A 20107-nucleotide genomic window follows, 5' to 3' on the forward strand; every position below is an offset into this window, starting at 1 on the left:
GCACCTTCATCAGCAACAACAGATGAAAAATAACTTTTTAGCATAATTGTGTATTGGTTGATTTGCACTCTCTCTTCTCTTAATGAATAAAATAATAATTGTTGAAAATGGTAGAAATGCTGTGACCCAAAGAAGTCTCATCACACAATAATAATAATATAATAATAATAATAATACTACAAACACACACCAGGTCACACTGAGTGTTTCCTGAACATAAACCGTAAAGACTTTGTGCAACAGGAGCTTCTGGCGTCTATAAACCCTAAAGACGTGTTGGTCATGGTTTAGTGTGAACGTCTCATCTGACACACAAAGTCCAGGAGACGCTGAACAACAACACACCATAAAGGTTATACTGCCAACGCTCAGCCTCCAGCGGTTACTCTTTAACCGAGGTTACAAAACAATAAACACAAATCTGACATTAATTCTCATTACTGTTATCTTGCTCAGCAGACTCATCAGAATCTCCGGGAGGATCGGAGAAGCAGACGTGAAAGCTGACGGGCTTGTTTGGACCGTTTGGACTTAATTTATAGTCGGCAAAAGAAAGAAGACAAATCCCAGCATTAAACTTTACACATAACTTTATTGTACCAATTTATATACGAATACCAGGTAAACAAAAACACAGGGTGGAAGCAGTCAGGAGGAGAGAGAACAACGAAGTACAGAACTATTTACAAAAGACGTAGAAAAGAAGCTTCTGGATCATTTGATAACAAAGTTGGGAAGTTTTTGTTTTTTTTCCCGGTTTTGGAGTAGAAACGATGTACCAGGTTAATAATATGCACCAAGATTATGATTGCCAGTACACAAGCTGTCCAATAATATGTTCATTTCTATCATAACCATATATAGCGTTTCTGTATTAAAGTCGTCACTCTGTCAACCTATTCTGAGGCAGGAGTGTTAAATAAACATCTTTAAACTTAGAACGTAAAATTCTCCATTTAGGACAAAAATATACTCAAGACTTCACATCTATTCTAGGAAAATAGTGCACAGCAACGGATTAGATAGTGTAGTAAAGGATAATACCAAAGATACACCTATTTTATCATACAAAATATCCATATATTAAAATATAACGCAGCCGTCTGCGGAGACAAACCTCGGCTGCATCTCATACGCATCAGAAAAGATCTCCGATTAGGATTTCTGACAGTCCAGCTATCGTCAAACGCAAATCTTCAAAATTGGACATCTGTCAGACGGAACAGATCTCTGTACAACAGAACATAGAAAGACTCTGAGAGGCGAACCGTATTGCTTTGATCCTCGACTCTCAGGCAAGTCATCAAACCGTCCTCTGGGGACTCTGAGGTCCAGGTAAAGGGGGGCGACTCGGGACCCGGTGGCCGTTGAACCAGATGTGCGTCTGCAGCTGCCGACTCTTGAACCCGTCGCCTCCTACCCAGAGAATGACTCGTCCCAATTAGCCTCAAATGATTGTTCAAACACAATTACAGGCACATTCCAGCTAAACCCGCTGCAACGTGATCCGGCTAACAGCAGGTGGAACCGCTGATAGAACGATGTCTAACAGATGTTCTCGTGGCGAAAGAGCCCAGGAATCCTAGAAACGTGTTTGACATCTTAACGTTGGATTTCAGACGGACTGATGAAAACGTTGAAAACAACGAGTGAACCAGAAGAGACCTCTGAAATGCTCCGACGAGACGCTGATATCAAATACTAAAAGGCTCGGCTACTGTGATGCCTGACAGAAAGTCAAAACTGTGTCAGGGCAGTCAAACGAAGGAAAACACAGAACAAAGAACGGACGTCACTGATCGTGAAACACACCGGCAGGAGTCGAGAGAAAAGCCTCGATCGTGTGATCGTGTGAGAGGAGACTTCAGTCAGAAGAACCTCGCTAACATCACTCGATCGCTGCGTGCAAACTGCATATCGGCCACAAACTGACTGAGGCTGATGTTCAGACAGCGGTGAAATGTGTGTGTGTGTGTGTGTGTGTGGTTCTGTGCTTCTGTGGTTCGGCAGTGGAGTCGCCCGTGGAACCAGCGGGGCGGCGGTCACATGCAGTTGGCCACGTTGCTGGAGCCCTGGCCGACGTCTCTGATTTGGCTGACGTGAGACGAACAGACGGCGACTCCGGCTCCGGCCCGGCAGTGAGACACCGAACCCACCAGCTCCCACCTGAACCGCAAACAAAAGCAACGATGAGACGACATTCTGACGGTCCTGATCAACACAGCAGCTCTTCAACTACTGGACCCTACAGTTCATCCTGGTGGGTTTTTAGGGGATCCTCTAAAACATCACCTCAATACCTTAGAGTCTTCATTCAGCGCCTCCTCACCTGTTCATCCGAGGCTCAAAAGCCTCCACCGTGTTCAGGTAGATGTTCCCGTTGTGACCCCCGACCGCGAACACTCTCCCCATTACGGTGGCCACCCCGACCCCCCCGCGCGGGGTGGTGAGCTCCGACACGTACTCCCAGCGGTGCATCCGAGGGTCAAAGCGCTCCACAGAGCTCAGCGGAGAGTTGTCATCAAAGCCGCCTTCAGGGGAAAATGAGAGAGAGGATTTATTCAAAATCTGATACAGGAAACTGACATGTATGATTGTACAGTAGCTCAGGTGAGAACCGCTAACTCTCTGAGGAGGATTATGTTAAGAGGACTTCATGAGTCCACACTGAGCCACAGCCACTGGAGCAGGCAGAACGGCCCGTTTCAATGAACCTCGAATGACTCTTCACATTCAAGTGGGACAATAAAAGCCTCACGCTGTTAATCAGCTACCAGATGGCTTCACAAGACATGAACTTCCACCTTTCCTGATTCACGCCTTTGTGTATAAACGTGGGAGGCATGTGACCCGGGTTGTCAAAAGGAGTAATTCCATCTCGCACACTTCAGTTATATGGTACCAACAGTACCTGGCAACCCTTGTGATCGTGTGTTTACTCCTCTCACCCACTACATAGAGGCAGCCGTTGAGCTTGCTGACTCCATTCCCGGCCCGCCGCTGGCCCATCTCGCTGACCTCCGTCCACTTGTTGAGGTGCGGGTTAAACCGCTCCACGCTGGACAGGGACGCCACGCCATCGTTGCCTCCCACTGCGTACATGAAACTCTGGCAAAGAAGCGGGGCGTAAAGCTGTGAAGTCCAGAACAGACACGGTATGAATCAAGTCACACCTGACGGGCCTCCGGTTTGGAGCCTTACCCCCAACGCGACGGAGCCCACGCCTCCTCTGGGAGTGTTCATCGGAGCCACGGCGCTCCAGCAGTCGCTCTCGATGTCGTAGCGCTCCACATCGTTGAAGCAGGAGTTGTCGTCCAGACCTCCGATGGCGTAGATGGGACCACCGAGAGCGGCCAGCGCTATGCCCCTCCTGAGAAACACACATCACTGTGAGGACAGTACAGACGTAGTGGAGACAGAGACGCTCTTTGGTTGAGCATCCTGTAGCGTCTGCGTACCTCTTGGTGTTCATGGAGGCTTTCATCATCCACTTGTTGGTCAGGGGGTCAAACATCTCCATGTTGCCCAAGTGTTCGCTACCGTCATGGCCGCCAACAGCATAAACCTTCCCTAAAGAAAACATCAGACAGATGTGAACGTCTCTATGATCACGTGACCCGACCAGGAGATCTTAATGTATTTGTAGAAAACTTATATAATATGAACTTAGTTGCAACTTCACCTTCCTATGCCACCTCCCCTCTTACCTCCTACAGAGATCACGCCCACATGACGCCGCCTGCTGTTCATTTCAGGACCAAAGAACCAACTGTTCTTAGTGATGGAGTAACACTCGATGCTGCGAAATGGGTCGCCGGAACCGCCCCGGCCACCCACACAGAACAACACCCCTGAAGGGAAGAACGGCCGGAGAGAACAAAGCGTTGGCTTTCATACTTTAACGCTCAAAGAACCATCAGAAAAAACACATTTTATGGAAGAATATACAAAGAGAATATGACAACCTTTCTGTAAATGACAAGTTGTTATATGTTATTTATTACAAGAGTAAGCCTGCAGCTGTTAGGACACATTAACACTGAGAGAGGCAGGTTTCACGCATTTCTGGAGTGTCACTACAACATGCCATAAAGTCAGTCGTTATACTTAAAGCCAAGCCATATAAGTACTACCTGCGGTGTGTTTCCGGGGTATGGTACGAACTGAGTACTCAAAGTCCAGCACCACCTTGTTGCTGAGGTGCAGGTGGTAGTTCCTGGCTTCGTCCATCAGGTCGCGACAGCTCAGGTTACCTTTAATCATCTCGTCCTTCGCCACCGTTCCCGTCAGGAACTCTACCGGGAGCAGGGGGAGGCGCACCTGAAGCAGAGAGCAGACGCCGCGCTGCGCTTGTAAACGTGATTACATAAAGCTGTGAACACATGTGTAGCACTCATTTCAATTTCTCAATCAGTAAACTAGCTCACAATGATTTAGGATTAACGTGCGGAAGCTAAACCAAACCGTCCCCTTGAAGCTGTGGACTCGCTCACCTGAGACATGATCTGGTCCAGCCAGGCCTCGTGGTGCTGCGGGTTCGCCTTCAGCCATTTCACCGCCGCGTTGTACACCTGCGTCTCTGAATGGATGTTGAGCTCGCCGGAGGACAACAACGTGCGCAAGTGCTGCGGAGACACGCAGGTGAAGTCCTCGCAGTCCACCACCTCGGTGAAGTGTTCGCAGGCGTAGCGGTCGGCCATGTCCATCAGGTCCACGCGGTTGTGGCTCTCGGCGAAGGTGCGTACCGCCAGGCAGTTGGTGGGGTGAAAGTGGGCCTTCATGTACTCACAGCAGGCTCTCGCTACCAACTCCACCTAGTCGAGTCGAGCAGCAATGAAGCAAATGTGACGGTCGAACTCAGACTAGAGTTATTATCCGTGTACGAGTTGTCACAACATTTTGCACTGCTTAGAAAGGAAGCATCAGCGCTCAACCTTCCACTGAAGATGCAGAACCCTCTGTGTAAGAGGACGTCTCTTTACCTGGAGGATGCAGGACCCTCTGTGTAAGAGGACGTCTCTTTACCTGGAGGATGCAGGACCCTCTGTGTAAGAGGACGTCTCTTTACCTGGAGGATGCAGGACCCTCTGTGTAAGAGGACGTCTCTTTACCTGGAGGATGCAGGACCCTCTGTGTAAGAGGACGTCTCTTTACCTGGAGGATGCAGGACCCTCTGTGTAAGAGGACGTCTCTTTACCTGGAGGATGCAGGACCCTCTGTGTAAGGTGATGTCTCTTTACCTGGAGGATACAGGACCCTCTGTGTAAGAGGACGTCTCTTTACCTGGAGGATACAGGACCCTCTGTGTAAGAGGACGTCTCTTTACCTGGAGGATACAGGACCCTCTGTGTAAGAGGACGTCTCTTTACCTGGAGGATACAGGACCCTCTGTGTAAGAGGACGTCTCTTTACCTGGAGGATACAGGACCCTCTGTGTAAGAGGACGTCTCTTTACCTGGAGGATGCAGGACCCTCTGTGTAAGAGGACGTCTCTTTACCTGGAGGATGCAGGCAGCGTAAAGCAGCGGCTGGACGTTGTCCACGGTCAACGTGAGCTTGGAGGAGTACGCAAAATGCACCAGGTCCTGGATGGCATCGCCGTCGAAGTCCTTGATCTCGATCACTTCCTGCTTTGCCTCGGACATCTCTGAGAGGAACATGGCCCTGAGGAACACAGAGACAACGAGTGCGTCAATACTTTACCTGGCGACTGTCCGTTAGGGCTGTCACACGCGGCACATCTTAGTTCATGAAAAGGAAATTGTCTTGGTCTGAAAATGTCACATACCTGAAGTATGGGATAACACAAGCCAGCACTAGCTTGTGGCACGGTATCATCCTACTGCCAACCTACAGAGAGAGACATGTTGAGACAACCTGCTCACAGCATTAATGACCTCACCGTGTGTTACTCTCCACAGCACCACTGCGATTACAGCAGCTATTCAGGGATTAAAACAAACAAAGGCTCATATCCATAAAATATTGAAAACATAAACAGAGCGTCGAGTCTGGGCGGAGGGACCTACCTTCAGCGTGACGTCACAGAGCTCTCCTACTTCATAGAAGTGCCTGAGGGAGTTGTGGAAGTCCTTCCAAGCCTCGTGAGCCTCAAAGACGAAGGAGCCGTCGGGCTCACAGTCCGCCTTCGAGGTCCTGGTCACGGGCCGCTTCTCCTTGGGCTTCAGCTGCTTGGCGTGGTCTTGCACCATATCCCCCGGCGCCATAGCTGGCTACAGGTAACAACACCTGTCGGAGAGACGAGAGCGTGACACGAAGAACCACTCAATCGACGATGGTGAATCAGCAGAATTCAGAGGAAATAATCAGCAACAAACTGTTACAGTGAATGCATCAGTTCAGTCTTTTTTTGATGTGCAGAAAATCATTCCCTGGTTGTAGAAGCTCAGCTGTAAAGATGTGGATCTTTGTTGATTTGATATTGATGGGTATTGTCACACAGGCCAGATTTTCACTGCCATCGACTGTGTTATGTAAGAATAACTTGCAATTTAAAATTAAACCCCAACGCAGAGCAAATAACGTCCTACAGGCTTCAAAGGAGGAAACGAAAGGGAAATGAAATGAGTGGAGGAGGACTCTGCTCACCAGCTGAATAAGTTTGGTCAGTAACCCCCCCCCCCCTTCAGTGTCACTTCCCCTTTACTCGTTTAGCAGAGACCAGAGAGACAAACGTGGAAATGGACATTCCTCCGAGCTAACGTGACACACCGTGCAGAGAATACTGTGCAAATCAAAATCAAAATTCCTACCTATTGCTGAATCGGATGAACAAATGTCCACAGTGTTTATGTCACAGAGCAACTGAGAGCAGACAGCCAGAGTCCTAAAGCTCCACCCACACCTCTCAGATGATGCTGCGCCGTCTCTCCTTTAAGTCTCTGGAGCTGAATAGACTCAGTGTATCGGCCCTCATCACTAGTCCTCTCAGCTAGAAGAGCAGGAGCATCTAGAGATCAAAGGCCCTCTCTCTCTCTCTCTCTCTCTCTCTCTCTCTCTCTCTCTCTACTTCTGTTCCACTACACTTGTGGATAGGCTTCATCTTCATCTTCTAAAACCACATGGGGGGGGGGGACTTTGAATCGAGTGAATATTGCAAAGGCAGAGTCGGGAACACTTCCACGGCCTTAAGATGATGACAACATTGTCCCTTGTATTATTCATGAGGAGTGAGAGAGTCAATAATTTAACGACAGATGTATCGCACAACTCAACTCCACTGAGTACAAAACGGGGGAAGCAGTATGTGCCGACAGCAGCCTCTTCAATGCATCTGCCATCTGCATACAGAAGGGACCAACAGAGCTCGTTTGGTAGAAAGGTCCACAGGAGACGAGAGTCTAGAGGAACACAGGAACTGCTCCATGCTGTGGCTCCGTGGGTTGGCCTTCGATCACAGTAGTGTGGAAGTAGTTACCCCCAACTAATATGCCTGCTTTCCTGCACACTTGATCACTGCACCTCCCTCACCACCGTCTGAGGGGTTGAGATCAGCTGGTGGTGAAGAGTGACCAATGTCAGTCAGCTGGAAACACATTTTAAAGACCTTCAGATCACATGAACAGTTCCGTTTATGCAGAAAGGAGAGCATCTTTAGTCCTGCACGTGCACAATAAGGTGACACACACACACACATACATACATACATGCTTTGGTGTCACCAAGCTACTCGAGGACAGAATGTGGAGATAGGGAAGGATAAGACAGCAGCTATCACGATACTGCTAATACCACATCCTTTACACCAAGCTAGTTAGCGTTAGCTGTTAATGTAAACCGTAGCTAGCATCTATTCTACAGACGCCATCAACGTTAAAAGTGTTTACACGTGTCAATGTTTTGGTGTTGGACACACATAACTACTCGTGTTTATCGGTCAGATAAGTGCGTAACATCGGGCACAACTGTGGATAAACGTTGAGATGGAATGTAAAACGTGAAACGCAAACACACGTCAACAGTGCGTTACGAGATTAACGCTAACAGATTACTAGCTTGTTCGCTAACTGCAATTTAGCAAAGCAGTGTAGCATCCGAGAGCTAACGTTAGCTAGCAGGGACAGAAAACCCGATTTAACCGGGGAGTTAACGGCGGAAACGCTAAACGTAGAATGCGACACACAACACCGAACACTCGCCGCGTCACGTGAAACATATTTAATGTAGATACCTCATGTCGCGGGGAGAGTTAAGATGCCGGTTTCATTGAGCGGAATGTTTGGCATTGGCACGTTTGTTGTGATTCCAGGTGCATCATGGGTATTGTAGTTTTAGGACGTTACCTGACCGACGGCTGAAAGCAGAAGATTAAACGCTTACTAGAAGCTCATAATGCCGGTTTTAAGACGGTCTCTTGTTTAGTTTCTGGAGCTGATCTCATCAAAGTGTAGCACGTGTTTTAATAACCCTAGAAAGAGAGCACGCGGTAATGCATAGAGGGCTCTGTGTGATCTATTACCCGAAAGCAATAACTATTATAATAAACAATGTCAAAGTTGATGTAAACAGTGTCACATTCTTTAGTTATGATTGCTCTCATTTGATCTCCTGCCTTCCTGTAGAAGAGTTCCAGTAAATGACACCGACCTGTTAGAAATAAAGCTCTACACTACAGCGTAACGTGCAAGACAGGGACACGTTAAGACTGTAATTACAGTCGTTATAAAACTATATTGGCCAATCAAATCTGGGCTAAAATTATACATTAACACATTATTCACGTCTTGATTTGAGCTCTATTTACGGTCAGTGCAGCGTCTGCATATTTCAGCTGTAAACACATTGAAAACAGGTCATTGATGTGGACAGATGTTATACTTCTATATGAATAAACTATTTGTGGGGTCCATAGACGTAAAATATACAGAACAGAAAAATGACAATTTGCTTGAACCCGTGATGGCAGCAGTGTTACAACAGTTAGTGTAAATCTTAAGAAAAAGGTCTGTTTTCTATTAATCATTGTTCTTTTCATGGGATCAGATCAAAACAAAGACTTAAATCTTAAATTAAAAAACACGTAGTTTAAGGTTAAAGATGTGCAGATGACTAGAGGTGTGTTCTCAGATAAATGGTGATACTTTAAAAGGGCTAAAGCTGTCCAAAAAGATTTAAATCACATCGTTTTCTTTTAATTCAAACTGCGATCAGTGAGAGGAAGTGAGAGCGGCACAAACATTACAATGAGACCCAGACAGAAACCGTCACACAATAAATATCCAAAAATCTTTTATTTCAGAGCAGAGTAAATGTATGCAGTTCACCAGTGGAAAATAACATTAATACACTGTATTACAGGCTACTTGAAGGATGTACACCACACCAAACATAACCTCATGTCCGTGTGTCCTACTTGTACTGCTTCTTCTTTTTCAGGAGCGCGTCCCGTAGAGCAATCTGGACAAGGAAATGAAAAACATGTCCAGTTGAAACGCCACTTATCTTAAAACTCAGTCACACACAGCAGCTATTCCTGACAGGCGTGTCCTACCTGTTTGTCTCTGAAGGAGCGTTTGCCTTTGGTTCGGACGTTCTGACTGTGTCTCATCATCATGAAGTTCTTCGTCTTCCTCTTCTCCCTGTTGCTGGTGCCGGCGTGTGGGTTCAGCTTGGTATGCTTCTTGACAAACTCCTTCCGGTCGGTCCGTCCCGCCTGGAAAAATCAAAACGGTCCACAGTGTTTCAGCATCTGTGAGTAACTCACTACAGGAGCAGTTCAAATCAGCCATTAGAGCTTTACCATTGCTGTTGCCAGGCGCGTTTCCTTGTCTGCCTTTGGTTTCTTATGCAGTTTCTCAATATTCCTCAAAGTCAGCACCTCCCCTCTGGAGGATTTGGGGAAAGAAAACAAGCAAAAAACCCTCAGTGTGATCTTCTATCTTCATGTAAAAGATGCTTTAAGCTCTTTGTTCAAACGCTCTAACCTGTTGTCGTCCTCTTCGTCGAGGACCACGTTTGTCCTCTTCTGACCTTTGCCCGGAGCACCGTTGACCTCCTTCGCCAGCTGGACCAGACGGATCTTCTTGAAGTCATCTTGAGTGAGGAGCCTGCTGCCGCTGACCGCCGCCGCTTTGGCTTTTCTTTCCTCGACCGGCATATTCTGAAGCTTCTCCGCCTGAGACACACACACACACACACACACACACACACACACACACACACACACACACACACACACACACACACACACACACACACACACACACACACACACACACACACACACACACACACACAGCTTGTAAAGCCCCCTGAGGCAAATTTGTGATTGAATTGAATAAACTCTCCAGTTATATTTTCACCATTTCTCCCGTTTCTTCATCAGACGAGTGGTGAACGTCCACCCACTCCCCATCTTCATCATCACCGCTCATACTGGCGCTCTCCCAGCCATCTGTCGTACAATATGAAACATTATGATGGACACACTGGATTCTGATCAGTTCAGCCCTTGTAATAGAATCCTATAGATTCAATAAGAAAGACGCTGCTCACCTCCGCCTTCCTCTCCCTCTTTGCTCCCCTCCTCCACCTCCAGGACTTCAGCTCCAGGAATGTAGTCTTTAGCCTCCAGCTCTCCGTAGTCTTTGATCTTGGCCTCTGTCGACGCTTCGGTGGGTCTCCCCTGGACAACAAGTGGCACAATTACACACATTTGTCGAATCTAACAACAAAAAAAGGTTCTTTTTAAAGTGGTTGTTGTTGGTTTCTTCCAGTAAAGGTCTCAGCTCACCCTGTCCCTCTTGTGCAGCATCTGTGGATTAAGACTCCTGAACAGCTGGATCAGTCCTCTGGCAGACATCATCACATCTGAACGCCAACACAGACAGAACCATGTTGTTTTGTGAGTGACTCCTTAGTGCATTCAGGTGTGTGGTTTAAGTCCAGAGGTCAGAATAACAGACTCACTCTTGTCTTTGTGGACCTTGTACTGAGCCAGGTCCTGCAGCAAGTCCTCAGTGATGGCGAGCGGACAGCGGGCCGTCACTTCTTTGATGGCGTTGATGCTTGACACAAAGAAGGTGTTGAATTTAACATAACACGGTAACGTGGTTTGAACATTTTAATCCAGAACTGAAACCAGAAAGTAGACCCGGCTGCTACTCACCCCACGGTCATGACCTCCCCAGAGTTCCTCTCCGTCACAAAGTTGTTGGCGATGGTCATGATTACCGGCTCGATGATCTGCACCAGTGGGAGAGTGTGAGAAGGTTTGTACAGGAATCCTTACGTTACATCCACACAGAACAGACGGGTCTTCATGTACCTCTGGGGGGACGAGTTGATGGGACGCCTGGGCCACACACAGGAGGATCTTTGTCACCTCTGGGAAGACAACGGTTTGTTTAAAGCATCTCGTCAACAGGAGGTGAAAACACGTTCATTTACTTCACTGGGAGGAACGTTTACCTCTTTGATGCGGCTGTAGAAACCTCTGAACAAAGGCATAGAAGTTGAAGAGGAAGAGCTGGAAAAGAACAGAGAGTCATGCTTTTATTATCTACTATACAACTGCTTACATGTCGGTATTGACGAGTACTCGCCTTGGAAAAAAGACCTACAGTAAGTCATCAAGGAGTGCAGAAACCAGCCGCGTCACTCACCTCGTGGATTCCAACCAGTCTGGATATGAACTCCATCATCATGATCTTCACCTCAAAGCGCTCTTTAGAGCCTTCCAACTGCTTCAAGAGCTTCTCAGAGAAATCTTTGTAAAAACAGACGGTCGATGTGAATCGTTGCACAAAACAAAAACACACTGAACAAAGTCTTTGTGCTGCAGCTGTTGAGGAGACGACCGGCGGCTCTACCTTGTGGATCATGAATGAGGTGAATAGCAGAGAAATTGAACACTTCCACCTTCTTCTTTTTCTTGTGTTTCTGCCCAATAGAGTCAAAACAACAAACTTTATTCATTTGAACACAAAAGACACAATACGAGTCACGACACAGTGGTTACAGAGCGGTACCTTCAGGACTTTCATGGCCTTCTCCATCTTCTTCTTGTTTTTGGAGGTTTTCTTGCCAGTGGAGTATCTGACCTTCAGGTCTCGGACCGTTGGTCCCTCCGCCTGCAAGACGAGACCGACTCTTAACAAAACACACATCTTAAATATGCATTGAACAAAAATGACCTTCTGTATAATGTTGAGATATTTTTGGTACTTGCCTCTGAGTCTGAATCATCTGAATTTTTCTCATCCTCATCTTTGCCCAGAAAAAACTTAAGACTGGCAACAACGATCTAAACAGGAAGAGAGGCAGGTGACACTGTCAGGGGCTTCCATTGCTGCAATAGAATGAGCAAAGCGCTGCTTTCCTTCGGAGGACACACGGACACACACACACACACACACACACCTTTGTGACCTTGGAGAAGCACGCCGTTGTTATGACATTCACTGTTTTGGTGTCATTCCTGGAACACAAACAAAAAAGACAAATCAGACTAAAGGAGCAAAACATACAAAATGTGTAACGTGAGTTCAGTGTACAAACACACACCCACCATATGTTTCTCTTGTAAAGCTCCACCATTACGTCCAAAGAGATCTTTGCTGCTAGAGGGTTACTGTCTCTCAGCATGGTGTACATGAAGTTCTGTAACGTCTGAAACACACAACATGATCACACACACAAGCTGCTGTGGTCAAACATGAAGACGTGACACACGTGTGTGTGTGTGTGTGTGTGTGTGTGTGTGTGTGTGTGTGTGTGTGTGTGTATATACTTACTGTGTTAACTTTGTTGTTTTTGTGCTTGGCATTGATGTTTTTGATATCTGCCACAATGTGTGTGTACAGTGTCTGTGGGGAGAGAGAAGCAGATGTTTACTTCTGAAAGGGGAAACAACAAAAGAGTCAACAATTACTTTCAATATCAATTAATCCGCTGCTTATATTCTGGATTGTTGGGTCTTTAAAACGTCTATCTCTGTCCAAGGTGATGTCTTTAAACGTTTTTGTTTCGTCATTCTAAAACCCAAAGATATTCAGTTTAATATCTCCATATTTAAGAGGCTGAAAACTGCATTTCCTGCCATTTTTGCATTAAAAACGACACGCCGGTTAATCAAATATCTAAACAGTTAAACATGAAGAGCTCTTACCTTTCTGAGGAGTTTGTCGTGACATCGCAGCAGCTCAAAGAAGAGCTCCAGGAGGCTGGTGGGGTCGATCAGATTTTTGTTCCTCAAAAGAATCAGAGCTTTGCAGAAAGTCTGACAAAAGACAGGAAACAAACAACAACAACACGTCAACACCGACAGACACGTCAACATGCACGAAGATCAACAAACTCACAACATGGACAGTAACACACAGTCTCACCATTCTGAGGTCCGACTCGATCATCGTGTGGTGACTCATTAATAACCCAGACAGCTCTTGTGGAAAGGTGGACAGCTGCTGCGAGTAGCAGTGGCCAACCTGAAGGACAAGATCAAACACACAACTTTAAAACATGTACTACACGCTATAGCAACCAAGTACATTTACTCACTTAATACGTGTGTGTATGTGCGTGTTACTCCACTATATGTATGAGGCAGCTCACTGCTGGATACGAGCTTAAACGCGGTACCTGAGCGAGAAACATGACAAGTTCCGCCAGCTCCTTGTTCGGCTTGTCAGGCTGCAGTCTGAAGATCTGCACGTTGGACTGGTAGTGTCGGTACTGCTGCTGGAACTGTGGAGGGAACAACAACACCGACAGCCAGCGATTAACTCCTGCAGACAGTCTACTAGCTAACAGCTTTAGCACGTTGGGCTAACAACACGTACCTCGTCTACGTACGACTGCGGATCTCGCTTTATGAGATTCTGCAGCTGTGGCAGGTTGTTCGGCAGCTTGTTGTTGTGTCGCCCGGACATGTTGGAAGAGGAGTTCCACCGGAAAGTAGAGGGAAAACTGTGAAAAGCAGCGGTTTACAAGGCAAGCGTGGCAAATGTGTAGGCTGCCATTTAGTGGCGAACGTTACTTCCGGTCACATTTCGTCACTTCCGCTTTTATTAAAGGGCGACTTTGTTGAGCATATTGTTGATAATTATGCGCTGCTGTTCTTGTGCGTTTAAATGATTTTAAAATTCATAATGTTAATAATCTAACTTTTTATATGTATTTTTACTTTTGTGTGAACCTATGGAAGCCCATTTCTGCCACTGTGAGGAAACAAATGAAGATCCTGTAAGTCATTATAATGAGATACTATCTCAAAATAATGACTTACTATCTCATAATTATGACTTATTATCTCATAATAATGAGATAGATGCTAAGTCACTATAATGAGATAGTCGGATAGTTTCCGGGATGTGCTTCCATACCTATATATGCACATAGTGAGGAGATCTCTTTGTGGTGCGTTTTGCGATATATTTCTAAAAACAAGTGACACTAATGACGCATGTATGTCATCTGAAAAACCTCCACATGATGGCAGTATTGTGACTTCATTCACCTGTTATTCATTGATATAGTTTTGCCAGCAGATGGCGCCACAGTCTCACCTGCATTGCTACAAGTATGACATGAACTCAGACCGCTGACTGTGCAGAAAGTAAGCCAGTATTGTTCTCAGCCGTGACCTCCTTTCACACGTTTAACCTGTTGCTCATTTACCAGTCAGCGGGAAACGTCTGGGAGCAGGAAGGCTGTGAGAGTCTTCCTCTGGCTTCCTGTTGCTGTCAGACGTCTGTGTGTGATCATCACAATCCAACTGAGAGCTGGACTGAGGACAATGTCCAGTAGATATCATGCATAATGAAGTCTGACATGCACCAAATGTATTTACAAAATACATGAAAAAACTGGATGTGACAATAAGTCACTGAGGTAGGTAAATCATAGTGTTTAATAAGAATGAACCAAACGTCTCTTTATTGTTCAACAGTCATTATTTATTGCTTCATGAACTACACATCAGGGTCCAGAGAGCTGGTTTCAGAATCATCTTATTTACTCCCTCGTTTGTTCTTCTGTTAATCCTGGAAGACGCTTTCTCACTTTCTCACAACCTTTTGCATGTCTGCATCCGGACACCAGAGACAGAGAGACCGCTGGACAGACCGGGCTCCATGAGCCACAGTCTGTTTCCTGTGGCCCCGCGTGATGCGTCAGGGCCCCGCGTGATGCGTCAGGGCCCCGCGTGATGCGTCAGGGCCCCGCGTGATGCGTCAGGGCCCCGCGTGATGCGTCAGGACCCCGCGTGATGCGTCAGGGCCCCGCGTGATGCGTCAGGGCCCCGCGTGATGCGTCAGGGCCCCGCGTGATGCGTCAGGACCCCGCGTGATGCGTCAGGACCCCGCGTGATGCGTCAGGACCCCGCGTGATGCGTCAGGGCCCTGCGGATGCGTCAGGGCCCCGTGTGATGCTGCTGCCCGGTCCACTCCTCGCTGGTCAGCTGCTATGTCAAGAATGCTGGACGTGTAAATCAACTGATTCAATGTCCCGTTAAAACACAGTTGTTTCATTTACGTTTTAAGAATGAAGAGATGGGCAACAATGTTTGATACAGTACATTTTACTGCAAATGAGTAAGAAAAGTAAAAACAGTCACATGTCATATTCAAAAAAAGATGACGACATTACACTGAGTGGTTACGTATTGTTCTCCATCTTCCAAAGTAAGTTTGTTTCAAACAAATAAGTTGTTAAGAGTTTAAAAAAATGCAAATAAATAGAATAAAAACAATGTAAATATAAAACTATTCACACAACTTCCTACATAGGAATAAGTCCACTCACGTTGATCTGGTGCTCGATTGCTGCGGGTCATTGGACCACGTCGTACCTTAAATTGACCAGAGCGGAGCATATTGTCAGGATCTTGTTGATTTGAGGAGCCATGCTCTTGGAAACAACGTGTGATAATATCTTGTAGACCTTCAGACGGTGCAGCGCTGCAGCCACGTGACTCGTGGACGACACGTACTCCTGGTTTCTGGAGGAATATTGGTGTTGCGTCATGAACACGTCCCCGGGTTTCAACTTACCCAACAGTCCCGAGTCCAAGACCATGAGTTTGTCGCTGCTGTGCGCCATATAGGCTCCGGAGATGAACATGATGAGTCCACAGGGGGCCACGGCGACCACGTACTTCACCGTGTCGTAGCAGTGGACGCGCGGACCCCCTCTCGAGTCAAGGTTTGAGGGTTTTTGCACAAAGCTCTGACAGAACTCCAGAACGCACGACGCGTTGGGGAAGCTCTCCCTGAACGCTCGGGGCGTGGTCGCCTCGATGGTTTCCCTGGGAAGCCACGGGACGACAGGTCGCAACACGTGCTCCAGTTTGTCGATCCAATACGACACGATCTCGCCGGCCATGCTCTCCGACACGCAGAACCGCTCGGCCAGATAACCGATGTCCCGGTTGGTCTTTAACGTCACGAGCGTCAGGAGAACTTGATCCCGCACAGACATCGGGAACGCGTTGCTTCCTTCCAGTGACGTCACAAGGATGTTGAACACATCCAGGGCGATCCCGACGTAGTACAGCGCATCGTGGTCGATGTTGAGAGACGGCCGTCCAACGTCCTCATCTCGAGTCATCTTGTGTGGCGTCACCTTGTATCGCGTCATCTTATTGTGCGCATCCTGCCTGCCGCCCGTCTTGCAGTAATCGTGGTCACATTGCGTGGTTTCCACTGGATGTGCGTGACCTGGACGGCGCCGTGGGTCACGGGGCGGTGCGGAAGGTGAGATGCCCGCGTGGCTCGAGAGAGTCGACGTGAAGTCTGACAAAAGACACAAACGTAGGACCAGAGTGAGGAGAGAGCACGCTGCACGTCTCCATAACCTCCATGCGTATGGAAGTTATGGAGGCTGAATAAACAGTTATTGTGCCCCTTTATAATCATGTGAGACTTGCATTGATTAATCACCTAGATCCATGACTACACTCAGGCTCAGACTGCTTAATGTACTGTTTTTATAATTACAGTATAACACCTAATATGCAATATGTAGGGATGGGTTTTGCTAGGATATTATTAATAACAATGTCTGATACTTATCAATACTTCTGTTGATATTCTTCATCATTTATTGCAATTGCTAAAAGTGTCAAAGGCTGTGGTCATGTCTCTACATTTGAGAATATGAACCATAAGCAACACTAAATTAAAACAGCTCCAGACACGTCTTTTTGTTCTTTAAACACATATTACATTTAGATGCATGTTCATTTAAAAGGAGCGCACACTTTGTGAAGTTATGTCCCGTCAGTCGAGCAACAAGAAGAAGACACCGGGGACAACACTACATAACACCTCGGCAGGGTGTCGTAATGCGTCAACACCAACACTTACATCAGACATATTAACAACGAATACAAGGAGTCACGTCACGATAAACGCACTAACCATTCACCGTGAAGTCAGCTTCCATGTGGTCCGCCATTCCTGAGGAGAAGTCAACAAACCCAGCTGCCGCCGTCTCTGATCTTCTTCTCTGAGGTTTGATGGCGGTTGTCAAACATCGCATTGGTGCATTACCGCCACCAACCGGTGCGTGGATCAGGACGTCTAGTACTCACGTTATTTACAAAGGTTAAAGGACAAAGTTTCTGCAATATAATAAAACATGATCCACTGTTTCTTCTGAAGTATTCACACGTCTCTTTTCCGTCCTCCGGACCCTGCACTACTACAGCCAATGTAGTACATTACCTTCTGTGTTCTTTTACTTCTGACATATACTATTGATTTGTCCCTTAATCACCACTTTAGCTTCAAGCCCATTGTTCTGCTTCTTCTGCCTTTTCATTCCATCAACTCCAACACAACCCCTAACAAAGTCAGTGTATTCATAGAAGCTCATTATGGAAGTGTTGAGACAGAACATTTTACAGTAACATGAAGACAAAGGAGTGTGAAACAGACTTCATCAAGAGTCCACTAAAGCTGAAGAGGTTCAGAAGAAGGCTCACCATTTGTGATTACAGAACATCTTCTAATTAATCAAACCAGGACGTTTAGTAGGTTTCATAACTTCATAACTCCGTCCGTCTCAAGGAGGTATTCACTGAATTCTTCTTATTTTACATGGTGGTGAATCAGTGCAGCAGATATCCATCAGACAGCTCGGGGGGGGGGGGGGGGGTGTTCATTCATTCATTCATTCATTCAGGACAATCCTGTTTAATGACTACATACATGTGAAAGACACAGTGACATGAGCACCTGTAAAATATGAATTCCAGGCAGGAGAATACAACATGAAGGATCAAGTGTTCAACCTTTGTATGGACCGTCAGCTCAGCGTCACAAACGTGAGACGTTAACACTTCTGTCAGCCTCAGCCAAACATTACAGAACTTCATTGATGTACTTCTGTGCAGTGTATTGTGTTTACGTATTGTGTTTATGTTGTGTAATTGTCAAGTCATCGTCTTGTATACAGGTGAACACGTTGTTCTTCCTCATCAGGTTCAGTGGTTTTGCTTGTCAGCAAGCTTGGAAAAGCTGAATTAGGTTAATGTGTCTATAAATAGTTAACAAAGTGATGCCAACCTAACTACGCTCTTTACAAAAGACAACATATGGGAATCTTTTTTTTTTTTTTTGGAATAAAACTTTCCTCCACATTAAAATGTAGGCAGTTTAATTTTCAGGAGATGAATATGTACACTTTTAATTCCATCATTGACCTCAGGCAGTAAGCAATTACTGTAGAATAGATTTACAAAGCAAATACTGACATAGTATTCTGTCAAGGCATGTTCCAGCATCAAAATACACAAGTACAATTTTGTTCCACATAAAATATGAAATCATTGATCAATTTCATAATTATTTAAAAAAAAAAAAAAAAAAAAAAAAATCGAAAAATCTGGGAAAAAAAAAAAATATGAGCGTTCTCTTGTAGGTGACGATAAGAAATACAATCAGCAGTTCTCATGAATGCATTGAAAAGGAGTAGCAGCCAGAGAGAGAGAGAGAGAACTCAAAAAGCAAACATAAAAATATAGACTTCTTTAAAGGATGTACTCTCAAGGAACTGGATAGTTTAAGGCATTTTTTAAAAACATGTAATTTGGCGATTCCTGCCGGTGTCAACTCTTCTCCGTCACTATCCAGAGATGTTTTCCTCCGCTTGGAGGCATCGGAGGACGTAGAGGATCACTTGATAGCAGAAAACATATTGCTCCTGTAAAAAAGGGGGAAATGAACCAGAGAGATGTCGAATCAGAACATGTAAGAAGAATTCAGCTACTTGATTCTTGAATCAAACATTAAAACTCACCTCTGTCTGGATCATTCCCTGTCTCTGCAGTCTCATGTTCCGAACCACATCTGAGAGATCAAACTACAGACAGCGATTATTAGATTGGGATCATTAAAAAGACAGAAGCTTCCTCATAAACAAGATAAGGAGCGTCTGCTTACATCTGCATCTTTACTGATGAGACCCAGAACCACGTCTATGCAGATGAGGGTTCCCGATCGCCCGATGCCCGCACTGCAGTGCGAGACGATCGGCCCCGATCGGTGGACGTGCCTCATGTAGGAGATGAAGGTGAGCAGCTGCTCGGGCTGCGAGGGCGTCCCGTGGTCCGGCCATCCCATGTAGTTGAGGTGAGTCACACGCTGCACTTCATTGGTCTGAGGGAGGAGAAACTCTCAGGTTAGCGCGTCGGTCCACAGCGCGGGAACCTTTTCAACTGGCGGACAAACCAACCTGGACGTCTTTGACCTCGATGAGTCGGATGACAAAGTTGTCGAGAAATTGGTCCTTGATCAGCGTGATCTGCAACCTGTCGTCCACCATCTCCGCGGTCCTCGGCGTGTCGGGCCAGTACCGCTGGCATTTCACCTTCCCTCCCTCTACTTCCTGGGTCATCATGGCGATCACATTGGACTTCTGCTCCCAGACCATTTGCCAAAAGTCCCCCAGAGTCGTGGGTAAGGGACCCTGACATGCGATGTACATGTAGTTCTCATCCTTCACGGACATGTTGATGAAGTTGGCGTTGATGTAACCCCCGTCTTTGCCCAGCACAACTCGAGTTGTGTCAACTAGAAGAGATTTGTACGAAACACGTCAAATTATGTCCAACATTTTAAGAGTCTACATTTATCGAAAAGCT

General features: G+C 46.3%; 4 protein-coding genes across 13 annotated transcripts in view; all 4 read right to left on the minus strand.

Annotated features, from left to right (window-relative positions):
* Nucleotides 1-572: 572 nt before the first annotated feature.
* On the minus strand, nt 573-8317 carry klhl8 (kelch-like family member 8). Of its 4 annotated transcripts, none has more exons than XM_068706779.1 (13): nt 8192-8317; nt 6774-7515; nt 6030-6249; nt 5789-5850; nt 5499-5664; nt 4494-4814; nt 4134-4320; nt 3708-3851; nt 3459-3570; nt 3202-3370; nt 2949-3108; nt 2330-2531; nt 573-2166 (listed from the first exon to the last, which is right to left on the minus strand). In XM_068706779.1, exons 3-13 carry the CDS (start codon nt 6225-6227, stop codon nt 2043-2045), a joined length of 1845 nt encoding a protein of 614 aa, XP_068562880.1. In that variant the 5' UTR covers nt 6228-6249; nt 6774-7515; nt 8192-8317; the 3' UTR covers nt 573-2042. The 4 variants fall into 4 exon arrangements, with proteins under 4 accessions (XP_068562880.1, XP_068562879.1, XP_068562877.1 ...); XM_068706778.1 differs by having other exon boundaries at nt 6774-7546; XM_068706776.1 differs by lacking the exon at nt 6774-7515.
* Nucleotides 8318-9236: 919 nt separating this feature from the next.
* sdad1 (SDA1 domain containing 1) lies at nt 9237-14008 on the minus strand. Its single transcript, XM_068706780.1, has 22 exons — nt 13803-14008; nt 13603-13707; nt 13350-13448; nt 13130-13240; nt 12756-12827; nt 12530-12630; nt 12382-12439; nt 12191-12265; nt 11991-12092; nt 11832-11901; nt 11625-11728; nt 11431-11488; nt 11288-11346; nt 11129-11205; nt 10930-11027; nt 10754-10830; nt 10516-10645; nt 10323-10414; nt 9945-10135; nt 9761-9845; nt 9512-9673; nt 9237-9417 (listed from the first exon to the last, which is right to left on the minus strand). The coding sequence occupies exons 1-22, from the start codon at nt 13890-13892 to the stop codon at nt 9370-9372; spliced, it is 2064 nt and encodes a 687-aa protein (XP_068562881.1). The 5' UTR covers nt 13893-14008; the 3' UTR covers nt 9237-9369.
* A 1334-nt stretch (nt 14009-15342) lies between these two features.
* si:dkey-56d12.4 (uncharacterized protein LOC799220 homolog) lies at nt 15343-17445 on the minus strand. 4 transcript variants are annotated; one of them, XM_068705610.1, is made up of 4 exons: nt 17382-17445; nt 15904-16754; nt 15766-15811; nt 15343-15438 (listed from the first exon to the last, which is right to left on the minus strand). In XM_068705610.1, the coding sequence occupies exons 1-4, from the start codon at nt 17416-17418 to the stop codon at nt 15425-15427; spliced, it is 948 nt and encodes a 315-aa protein (XP_068561711.1). In that variant the 5' UTR covers nt 17419-17445; the 3' UTR covers nt 15343-15424. The 4 variants fall into 4 exon arrangements, with proteins under 4 accessions (XP_068561711.1, XP_068561708.1, XP_068561710.1 ...); XM_068705607.1 differs by having other exon boundaries at nt 15351-15811; XM_068705609.1 differs by having other exon boundaries at nt 15381-15438; nt 15766-16754.
* A 1159-nt stretch (nt 17446-18604) lies between these two features.
* Nucleotides 18605-20107, minus strand: part of ptpn13 (protein tyrosine phosphatase non-receptor type 13) — a 36054-nt gene continuing 34551 nt past the window's right edge. For all 4 annotated transcript variants that reach the window (XM_068706783.1, XM_068706784.1, XM_068706781.1 and 1 more), the window contains 4 exons: nt 19699-20036; nt 19407-19622; nt 19264-19326; nt 18605-19167 (listed from right to left, as the gene is read on the minus strand). In XM_068706783.1, the coding sequence (XP_068562884.1) occupies nt 19090-19167; nt 19264-19326; nt 19407-19622; nt 19699-20036 (695 nt within the window). In that variant the 3' untranslated portion in view covers nt 18605-19089. The remainder of the gene's footprint in view (nt 19168-19263; nt 19327-19406; nt 19623-19698; nt 20037-20107) is intronic.

Source organism: Cebidichthys violaceus, unplaced genomic scaffold (genome assembly GCF_023349555.1).
Source record: "Cebidichthys violaceus isolate CVI_PGR_0920_01 unplaced genomic scaffold, fCebVio1.0.p SCAF_12, whole genome shotgun sequence".
In the NCBI taxonomy this organism is placed as follows: domain Eukaryota; kingdom Metazoa; phylum Chordata; class Actinopteri; order Perciformes; family Stichaeidae; genus Cebidichthys; species Cebidichthys violaceus.

What these genes read in the sequence shown, in the direction of transcription:
- klhl8 (XM_068706776.1), bottom strand. Translation starts at nt 6,227, where the DNA reads ATGGCGCCGGGGGATATGGTGCAAGACCACGCCAAGCAGCTGAAGCCC. An exon ending in GGGCGTGATCTCTGTAGGAG is followed by an intron (nt 3,571 to 3,707) that starts GTAAGAGGGGAG and finishes TGTTTTCTTTAG; the next exon opens with GGAAGGTTTATGCTGTTGGC. An exon ending in TTTGAGCCTCGGATGAACAG is followed by an intron (nt 2,167 to 2,329) that starts GTGAGGAGGCGC and finishes TTTGCGGTTCAG; the next exon opens with GTGGGAGCTGGTGGGTTCGG.
- sdad1 (XM_068706780.1), bottom strand. Translation starts at nt 13,892, where the DNA reads ATGTCCGGGCGACACAACAACAAGCTGCCGAACAACCTGCCACAGCTG. An exon ending in CAGATGATTCAGACTCAGAG is followed by an intron (nt 12,093 to 12,190) that starts GCAAGTACCAAA and finishes CTCGTCTTGCAG; the next exon opens with GCGGAGGGACCAACGGTCCG. An exon ending in CAAGGTCCACAAAGACAAGA is followed by an intron (nt 10,831 to 10,929) that starts GTGAGTCTGTTA and finishes GTTGGCGTTCAG; the next exon opens with ATGTGATGATGTCTGCCAGA.
- si:dkey-56d12.4 (XM_068705607.1), bottom strand. Translation starts at nt 17,418, where the DNA reads ATGGCGGACCACATGGAAGCTGACTTCACGGTGAATG. An exon ending in AGCTGACTTCACGGTGAATG is followed by an intron (nt 16,755 to 17,381) that starts GTTAGTGCGTTT and finishes GTCTTTTGTCAG; the next exon opens with ACTTCACGTCGACTCTCTCG. An exon ending in CAGCGCTGCACCGTCTGAAG is followed by an intron (nt 15,812 to 15,903) that starts GTCTACAAGATA and finishes GGTCAATTTAAG; the next exon opens with GTACGACGTGGTCCAATGAC.